The sequence below is a fragment of the Glycine soja genome, chromosome 15, assembly GCF_004193775.1.
Source record: "Glycine soja cultivar W05 chromosome 15, ASM419377v2, whole genome shotgun sequence".
Taxonomy (NCBI): domain Eukaryota; kingdom Viridiplantae; phylum Streptophyta; class Magnoliopsida; order Fabales; family Fabaceae; genus Glycine; species Glycine soja.
In genome coordinates, this window is record NC_041016.1 from 2,485,389 (window position 1) to 2,495,496 (window position 10,108).

General features: G+C 33.0%; 2 protein-coding genes across 10 annotated transcripts; both read right to left on the bottom strand.

Moving 5' to 3' along the window:
- Positions 1–338: 338 nt before the first annotated feature.
- Positions 339–4,951, bottom strand: LOC114386333 (protein farnesyltransferase/geranylgeranyltransferase type-1 subunit alpha-like). Of its 2 annotated transcripts, none has more exons than XM_028346320.1 (6): positions 4,819–4,951; positions 3,093–3,376; positions 2,804–2,913; positions 1,883–2,003; positions 1,664–1,759; positions 339–1,003 (listed from the first exon to the last, which is right to left on the bottom strand). In XM_028346320.1, the coding sequence occupies exons 2-6, from the start codon at positions 3,339–3,341 to the stop codon at positions 539–541; spliced, it is 1,041 nt and encodes a 346-aa protein (XP_028202121.1). In that variant the 5' UTR covers positions 3,342–3,376; positions 4,819–4,951; the 3' UTR covers positions 339–538. The 2 variants fall into 2 exon arrangements, with proteins under 2 accessions (XP_028202121.1, XP_028202122.1); XM_028346321.1 differs by having other exon boundaries at positions 4,811–4,946.
- LOC114386332 (histidine protein methyltransferase 1 homolog) lies at positions 4,937–9,323 on the bottom strand. Of its 8 annotated transcripts, none has more exons than XM_028346314.1 (10): positions 9,181–9,323; positions 8,892–8,955; positions 8,430–8,590; positions 8,260–8,307; positions 7,663–7,729; positions 7,176–7,276; positions 6,905–6,949; positions 6,653–6,730; positions 6,098–6,568; positions 4,937–5,670 (listed from the first exon to the last, which is right to left on the bottom strand). In XM_028346314.1, the coding sequence occupies exons 3-10, from the start codon at positions 8,562–8,564 to the stop codon at positions 5,497–5,499; spliced, it is 1,119 nt and encodes a 372-aa protein (XP_028202115.1). In that variant the 5' UTR covers positions 8,565–8,590; positions 8,892–8,955; positions 9,181–9,323; the 3' UTR covers positions 4,937–5,496. The 8 variants fall into 8 exon arrangements, with proteins under 8 accessions (XP_028202115.1, XP_028202112.1, XP_028202114.1 ...); XM_028346311.1 differs by having other exon boundaries at positions 8,430–8,599; XM_028346313.1 differs by having other exon boundaries at positions 8,430–8,612.
- Positions 9,324–10,108: the final 785 nt, after the last annotated feature.

Consider the following 10,108-nt stretch of genomic DNA (forward strand, 5'->3'; position numbering starts at 1 on the left):
ATTACTTTATGATTTTGGTGGTATACTCTTGCCAATTACCATGACTTTCTTTTTATTATATTAGTACGCTTTCAGCACAATGTAAGAACCTATATCCAATTATATTTGTCGTGTGAAACTTCAAATCATCCAAGCCTTTCCCTTCCCTCAACCAATTTATTGTAATGATCAACAATACTGTTCAGTGTTCATCCAATACTAATACATATTGGCCCAATTTGCCAAATTCATTAATTTTTATAATTGAATGTATTTGTTAAATTTATATATAAATAGGCTAAGGATAATTAATGGATCCAATAGTCACCCCAATCATGAACTTATTCAAGTGACATGAATTTCAACGGAAAAAAAAACTTAAATTTCTTATTCTGCATGGCTTTCAATCCTTACACTCAAATGCCAGTAATGGCATGACAAAAAGATAAATTTGCACAAACAGATACATGACAACATAAAAAATAATAATAAAAAAACATCCAGTTTCAATAAACTAGGTTACACATAACACAGAGTTGCCCTTTAATTACTTTGGTCACTAAGCTGATAGAGGAAGTCTGCTCTTGCGCCAAATCCAATAGTTGGTTCTAATTGGATCAACTTGTTTTAGGATAGAACAAATATTTCGTGCTATATTTAAATTTTGTTGTTCCCCTTTCTCATCATCATCTAAATCTTGTTTATCCATATCTGCGGTCTTTAAGGCGTCAATGGCATCTCTAATGTCTTCATTTGGTTGATAACCAAAGCATATAAGATCTAAAATAGTGCTAAGAGCAAACACGTAGTTGCTCTTAGTTCTCAAAATCTTTAAGCATACTGAAGAAACTTGAGGATCATTTACCCATGAAGTAGTTTCACCTTTATAAAGTCCTCGTAGATATCTCCACGAGCTTTCATTTTCAGGGTAGGCTATAATAGCTTCAATGGTGTAAAGCACTTCAGACTCTCTCATAGCTTTTAGGCCCCCCAAGAAAGGAGACCTTGTTATGACAAAATATCTCTGTAAAAATTATCACAAGATAATTTTCTAAATTGAGAAAGAAAATGAAGAAAACATTTTAAAAATAAAATAGATTGTCAAGTTATTGCACATGAGGTAAACCATGCGGCATATAATAATAAGTATGTACACATGCAAAATATCAGATTCTAAGTTTCTATTTTATTTTTCTATTAATAATTGATTATTTGTGTGAGCAAGTAATTAAACAACAACACAAGAGACTTTTCCTTGGGAGCTTTAAGCACATTAATAACTTTACCCCTGAGCATACTATATGTTCTTAAAGATTATACTTCCTCATTAATTAATTGAGGCAGGGGAAGGGAAAGAATGCAAGACACATAGATGTCAAGCACAATATTTGGAGGAATTTTTTTTTACAATTATATTGAAGAGATTGAAACTTAAATCAATTTACTAATAGAGCTCTTTTGTTTGTAAAGAACCAAAAAGAGAATAATGACCACCAATAGCTAAAATTACAGATGATATGGAACTTAAACAAAGTACAAGGAGATGGTTATTTTTTGCCAGTAATTGTTGGAAAATGTAACATTAGGGGCATAGGGATTTGTGTAGATGTGCTCAATTAGTTAGGCAACAAAGCCAACAACCATGCAATCCATGTTGAATATTTGTTACGACATAGTCGCGTACCTGATTCCAAGCAGAATTGTTAAAAATGTCTTCTTTAAGTAGTTCTGTGCAATAATTAAGTTCATCTTCCCATCCTCCTAGTGTTTGAAGAGCCCACTGTCCACACAAGAAAAGAAGAATTTTTTTTAATTGAGTCTCAATAATTAAAATGTGCCTCAGACTAATGTGCAAATACTAAAATTGTGAGCATTTTAGATTTGTGGTGACAAATAAACAAACCTGTCTATGAGACCATGCATGATAATGTTTGGCATCAACGGACAGTATCTTTTTGGTGAACTCGAGCTCATTGTTTCTAGCTTCAGGACCTAACTTCTCGGCAACCCATCGTCTATGATGCCTACAGAACATCTGGCATGAAGATCAATATGATGACATGTGTACAAAATAAGTTAAATAACTCAGAAGCACTTCAATTCAGGACAGCATGAATACATATTATGGTTCATATAAGAAACAACTACACAACATAGAATACAGAAGAATCATGGTAAAAAAAAAAAATACTTTTGTGCAGCTGGAATGTAATGTTATTATGAACAAAGAGGCATTTCAAAGCACTAGCTGCAAAGATTCCACAGTTCATAAATTTCCACACTATAGCCCCATTTGAATAAACTTCTCCGTAGGCTTCTATAAGAGAAGGAAAAAAAAGGTAAAATGAATTTAGTTTCTCACATGAGTTAAAATCAACTTTTATAGAAGCTCTTTCTATTTAATATCCCCAAAAACTACGGTGCAGAAGCTCAATACATTTTATCTTCTTATTTTCTTCTTTAGCTTATGGAGAAGTTTGTCCAAACAAGATTTATGACTAAATTTACTTGAATGAAATCTTTCACCCATCGGCACTGTCATCGATTGGGGCAGAATGTTTGAATAAGCTTCTAGCTCATGAGAACTTTTTAATTGAGGCAAGTACTTAATTGATTCCTAACAAACAACAAAGTCCATATAAGTATAACTTATAGGTGGTTGCACAGAAGTTAAATAAGTGAGGTTCTGGAAAAGTTAGGTTAGAATTTATGTGAAAATTTTGATTCATTGTCATTATTTTGTTATCCCATAAAAGTTTTTGAACAAGTTGACAGGATCGCGAATTACAAAGTATGGAAGAAAGAGCAGAGCAGAGCATCTCACCACATCTGATAATTTTTAGAATTTCCAGCTGCCATACGCTCCACAAACTCCAGTTCATCGTTCAAGTCGACTTTTAGCGACTCAAGTAACAACCGTCGGAAATGCCACACCTGCAACACAAAACACAGACGAATTCCTTCAATCACAATAAAAACAGATGCAAAGGATATAATCGTCCGGCAGCAATTACTTCTAACTTGACACCTAACAGTGATTTGTGGCAGAGGAAGATATAAATGCGATAAAACGGTTTTGATTGTGAGAGAGAGAGAGAGAGAGAGAGAGATACAGTGTAGTTGCCGGAGTTGAATTGAACGGCTTCGGCTGTGAGAGCGAGGGCGCGAGGGGAGCGTTCATCGGTGAGGTAAACGGCGCGAAAGTAATCCATAACTTCGGAAAACTCTTCAGTGTACTGGATCGGAACGACAGGGTTAGGGCCGTCGTTTTGAGGAACCGGAGTAACATCTGACCACTCCACTCTCTCCCTCAACGGCACGCGTTGCTGCACCTCTTCTCCTTCGCTAGACCCAGATTCCATCCTTCGTTAATCTTCTTCACTCCACACGCAAGTCGCTGCACACAATTTTATTTAGTTAGATCGGGGTTTTAACTTTAAGCCTTGTGCTGTGCTTATGGGCTTCCTTATGTCAGCCCAATACTGTTTATCAGTGTGTTTATTTAGAGAAAAGAAATATAACAAAATTAATTAAAATAAAGTATAAAATATGTGAGTCCCATAAAATAAATTATAAAATTTCTCTTTTATTATTTCTCTCTTTCAAAAAAAACACACCTTAAGTGAGACATCTCCCTCCATCGTTTTGTTTCATTGCAATTTTATTTTTTATTTTTTACCTTTTTATGGTACTTATTTTTTGTTTGTTCAACAAGCGTTAATTATTAACCGTTAATAGACATAATCAAACCAATAGTTTTTATTTTCTTTTTTTTTAATCATCCAACACACCTTATATCTCCTTACTTATTTTACCTTTTAACTCTGGGTATTTTTGTTTTGACTTAGCTTACACCATATTTTATAGTATTATAACAACAAACTTTTTTATGTGTTTGTTTGGTTGGGAAGAAATAAAAAAAAAAGGGGAAAAAATCAAAATTAGTGTGATTTCATATCTCTTTTTCTCTACTTTAATTTAAATATTTTTTTTCTTTTATTTTTTTTCTACACAATCAAAACCACCATTACTTATTCCAAACAGTGGTTAGTCCAACTGTCGCTTTGACCGTTTGACTTCATTGTATCCATGGTAGTTTTCTTTTTATAGGATCAAACTTACTGATATTATTTAATACCATACATGAGAGAATTTACATCATTAGATTAACTTACTAGGTATTTGTTTTGTTGAATAATATTATAACCCCTTACAGTATTTTCTCACAAACCATCCTATTATTTATCTAATAAAATGATTTATAGTTAAGTAAATAATCCGTTAGGTAGTGTACATCCAATGTGAAATTTTTTGAAAATATACTATCTCTCTCCATTCCTATATATAAAAAATAAATGAAAATTTTTTTTTTTCCTAAATATAAGAAACATATGACCATCTTTAATTGTATTAATAATTAATTTCCCTTCATATCTTTATAGACTATTAATTAGATAAATCATACTTATTGATGGAAAAAATTATCTCTTAAAAAATGAGTAATGTCATTAAATGCAATCACCACTTAAATCATTTGATTCAATGGATATTTTTGAAATAAAATTCAAATTATGATATTATTAATTAAAGTTAACCAAATTAACTATTTTTAGTGGCTTTGATGAATTGTATATTTGTTTTTTATATATAGGAAGAGTTTGTATCTTATTAATATACCTTTATCACAATTTTTAACAGTAAATTTTTATTATTATTTTCTTCTCTTCTTGATAATTAAGCAATAATATTAGGACACTAGTAATGAAGATCTTTAGAATTACTATTCGTTTTCAATCCTTGTGGGCATTTATGCTTTAAATTTACATCGCACCTTCTCACCTCTAATAAATTGGCGTTCCACTCTGATCCAGCCAGGCACGTACTTCAAAACAAGCTCAAAGCCTCAGTGTTAACTGAAAACTGAAAATGATACATGCAATAAACAATAGTAGTAATATTGTACTAGTACTACTACTTTTTCAATATAACTAAGGTTTGATTTACAATTCCAATATCTGAATTTCTTTTCCAACGAGATAAGTGTGCAAGAGAATTAAATGGAATAAATCTTCACATCAATCCTCGAGATTGTAGAATCATAGTACTACTACATTTTTAATCCCTAAGACTTTAAATATCCTCTATTAGTCTCTCACTTTACAGGGTTTTTTTATTTTTTACTTTATTTTCTACTATCATTTGACACTAAATGAGTGTCACTTTATAAAATCAAAGACTAACACAATATCAACTATCAAGGACTAAAATGATCAACCCAAGCAATCTTGAGGATATTAATGTGGAAATTTACTCAACTAAATGAGGCAGCTTCATGTTGATGATGCACGTAAACTGAGCATTCAAATTCAGACCTCCATTATTACTAAGCAATAAGAAAAATCAAGGATTTAAAAAACAAAAGAATGCCTGTGATTCATATTATAAAAATGTATGGTGCCATTAGAATATTCTATCGTATGTTTGCTGAGGGAGTCCATCTGATTTTCAAATTCTTGTTTACTTGTGAAAGAACTTCCAGACATCCCTGTCAGCCAAATCCTTGACTAAATGAGCTCCAAAAATGCCCTCCTCATCTACCAGACTTCTCAGCTGTCGTACGCCATTACTGAAGCCAACATAGTGCCTCTTAGTAGGAGCTAGATATACCACCCCATATGGAGGCCTCAAGCACTGATACCAAAATCAAAAGGAAAATACAAAAAGGAATTAAAAGTTCTGCGGTTGCAATTTGAAACTCAATTTAATATTAACAATTCGGTTAAAGTAGAAAAGGAGAAACTTCTGCCATCAGGACAGTGCCATAGTTACTACAAAATGCATCAAACTTGATCATGCGTCATTATAAATATGCAACTGGAAACGGTACCAATTTGTTGTGTATGAGAGCACTGCAACAAGTGGAAGCACCATTGTCCACAAATCACAATACGCAATATATTGTCACCAAGGCTAAAAATAAATCAACAAATGAAGTGTGAAAGACAGAACTCACATCCAAGCAGACCATGATGAACCATATGAGATGTTTACCATAACAGCAGACTAAGGAAAGCATAATTTTCGGCGAGTATAGACAACCAAGTATAGGGAAACAAACCTTCTTAATAAGTGCATACAGCTTCTTCAAAGAGGTAACAGAGTATGGAATCTCTGTCATCAAAATAATATCATAGCCACCCTCTCCTTGATCTGCCTCACTACCTCTTTCCCATGCTCGACTTCCTGAGAGCTTCCTAGACCGCCTTGAGTGAGATTCGTGTCCAATGATGCTACCATCTTGACTACTACACCCATCCATAAAATCTTCCTCAGAAAAGCTCAAACTCATTCCAGGCATCACTTCATATCCATCACTTTTCGCAATAGACAGCACAGAAGGTAATTCTTCCCAGTCCCCGGCATAAAAGTTAACTGATGGTGCCAGAGTCTGTCTTGAAGGAGTAAGAGGAGACTCTGGCTGTCGACTCTGCCTATCACGAGCTTGCTTGAGATTAGCAAGAACATTTGGTATAGTTGTGCATCTGACAGTTTCTGCACTCTGATCTTGAAAATGCACCACAGAAGCTCCCTGTTAAATAAAGAGTCAGTGTATTTCTTTGAATATGCAGGTTAAAATTCTACTTGTTACTTGATTGTCTGCTTGCAATATTACCCCAAAAGAAATATTGAAACTTTTGGTGGTCACACCAAGAAGACAGTGTAATTCAAGCAATGACAACAAACCACTTGCCTACACAATTTAAATTTCAGTCCATGTCATCAATTGTATAAACAACTTGCTACATAGACATTGCTTTAAGAAAACATATAACTAAATGAAGATATTCTTTCTAGCTTACACATAGACTAGTGACAAATAAACCAGCAAAAAGAGAAAGTGATATTCCAATCCTAAACTGTATACCTTCAAGCAAGCGAAAATTCCAGATAGTCCATAGTTGCAACTGAGCTGCAAAATACAAGAAAGTAAAGAGATTTGTAAATTATGAATTGTAAATAGCACAGACATGATTGAAAAAATAGGGATTAAGGGAGAAGAAAAGAAAGTAATCCCATGAAGATATAGCCAACATTGAAAGCATTTGAAAAACGAGGGAAGGATGATGCAGCACAAGCAGAATTGAATAGAGTCAAGTTACAGTAGCAAGCAATAAAAATGTTCATGGACAATATACCTCAAGTACTCTTTTTCCTCTGAAGGTCAGTTGCCCATCACGAATCTCATGCTTAAGAACACTAACAAGATCAATGGAACTAGTCCAGGATTTCAGATAACCTAAAAAGTCAGATGAGTAAATTTAATAACATCAGTCCTTAGTATTGATGAGAAAATAAATTGCATGCATATAACAAAGCATAACTGTGAACAGACACTTTCCTCAACAAGAATCATGCTAACTGTTCTTTCTGACATAATATGGATTTGAGGCTTGGTTAAATTTCTTAAGAAAATACTAAGCTAACCTTGGAGGTTTGTCATTTTCCTTTAATGCCAAATAAGCTTTTGCTTTAAGCATTATAACTTAATAAGGTTCTATGCTGTATTAATTCCTTGACTATGTTAATTTTTTGGAGTAATGAACTTGAAAGAAAATGTTGGTTCGCAAGAAAAACATCGGTCACATGTCCAATGTCTACAAGTCTGAAATATTAAGCACATACCATCAGGTTTTAAGGATATTGTCTCTGAACCACTGAATCCAACAATATCGGCAACACTAACTAAACCCTGTCAGAGGTTTAAGAGATCATCAATGCAACTATAGAACTAACTGATATACAACCACAAGCTCTTACAATATGCCAAGCTTATTGAAGATAAAATGTATATGAGAAAACTCTAAAAAAAAGAGAGAGAGAGAGAAAGACAGTTTTCAAGAAAATGAAAAAAATTAAAGTTCTTATTAAGAAATAATGAAAACCCGCCGTGTAAAACACTTCAAAAGCACACAATAAATCATGGAAGTGTAACCAAAAGGTCTTATTTCAGTATGATTTAGCCGACACATTTCATTGTCACAATTCACAGCATAATCTTTATGGAAACAATGCCTTTCATACATAAATGTCAAGAAATAAAACTCACAGATATTTACAAAAAGGAATGATTAAAAAAAACAACCTATAATCCTTCCACTATCATTGATTCAACAATAACACTACTCTCCCATAAAGAATTGTGCATTTAGGAGACAAGCAATGTGACTATGCCATCCTTGATAAAACAAATACTATAATATGAAGCACATTAAGATGTACCTTAAAATGATCTATATTCTCCCCATTATCTTTTTCAGTGTGAACTGTCTGCAAAGAACGACAAATTTAAATCAGTGTTACTCTTCTTAAGCACAATCCTTTCAACTTATTTAGGGGAGTGAGCGGTGATTGGATGGCTGATGGTATAAACAGGAATTGTAGTATTGTACCTTGGAAGGGAGAATCTCTACTGCTGGTGATGGGAGATGAAAATCTTTCTCAGGAACGGACGATATGCTGAGACTTCCACGATCATGAGGCACTAGGCCAGGTAAGCACTGCGCAAGTAATGCTGGTGCACGCATTGCAACTGATATTTAGAAGCAATCTCCTGGGATAACTGATAAAATAAGCTACAACTATATATTAGAATTAATACATAAAAGAACAATAGACAAAAATCACAAATATCCAGTGTGTCTTAGCTGCTGCTATGTCTATAAGAAAGCGAGGAGCTCATAATCATAAAGCAAGAAACAAAATTATAATCAGAAAATAAAACAACCTTTTGACAATTTAAAGAAAAAGAGTTTATAAACTTTAAACACAGCCTCAGGCCGTCGATTGAATGCAAGGAGACGGAGAATTGAAAGTTTTTTCGCTACTAAGCTAAAAAAGAGGGGAAAATTTACCTTTTGCAAAAAGGAAAAGACAGTAGCAGGTATCCAATTGAGACGGAGCTTCAAATCGAAGGTGCTGCGAGTAAGAAACTAGGGAATTAAAGCGATGCAAATTCAAAGAGGAAAATTAAACAATAGTATCAGTTACAGAAGTTGGAAGTAGATTCGTACGAGAGAAAGCAGAATAAGACACGATCAGGAACAATAATAATAAATTGAATTGAGGAACAACGACAGTTGAAGGAGAATCGCGCGAGAGAGAGAGAGAGAGAGGAATTGGAACAGCGAGGAGAATGAATACCTGAAGAGAGGTCAATGGCAGTGTGGAAGAAGAAAGAGGAGTTGGATTTGGTGAGGAAGTGAGAAATGAAAAAAGTGCCAAAAGTTCAAAGTTGTGATTTCTATTTCTAAACGAAGAGCAGAAACAGAGAAGCTTCGACGTCAGAGGCCTGCAACAGTTGCAATTCCCAAAATGCCCTTTCTATGTAATTTTGGGGGTGGGGTGGGGTCAGATCAGATCACACGCTTGTCTCTAGACTCCAGCTTTTTCACTTTTCTTCTTTTTGGTAACTAAATTAATAAATATTCACTGTATTCAGAAAAATTTATCATACGGGACAAGATAAGAGCATAAGAAGAATACCAAATAACAAAAATATAAGTAATAAAGATAATTTTTATATTTTATATATCATTTGATGAATAATGAATAACATAAATAAAATAAAACAAAATTTGTTAAAATATTTAGTTATTATTTTTTGGTTATTAAAGATATAAAAATATGAATATTTTTTTTAATATTTTGTATTTATGATAAAAAGTTGTCCATGATTTTATGAGTAACAAAATTAAAGATTTTATTTTGTACTTATCTTTTTATTTGTGTTAATCTTTGATTTTTTTTCAAATTAAATCATGAAACAAAAATAAATGTTTATTTTTCAATATCATAATTTTTAATAAATAAAACAGACACACAATGTTATTATAATAGATGTTAGATGTGACAAACAAACTCATACTTATAATTAGGACTATGTTCCTCCGGGATAATCTCGCTTTGACCAGACACATGGACAAGTATGAATAATACCCAACTCTTTAAAACAGGGATAGGAACGAGTATGACCGCCTCATACACGATCCATATATTATTAAAATACTCTTATTTTATTTAATTTTTTAGATTTGTTCATTTTTTAAAAATTGATAAAAAAAATAATTTT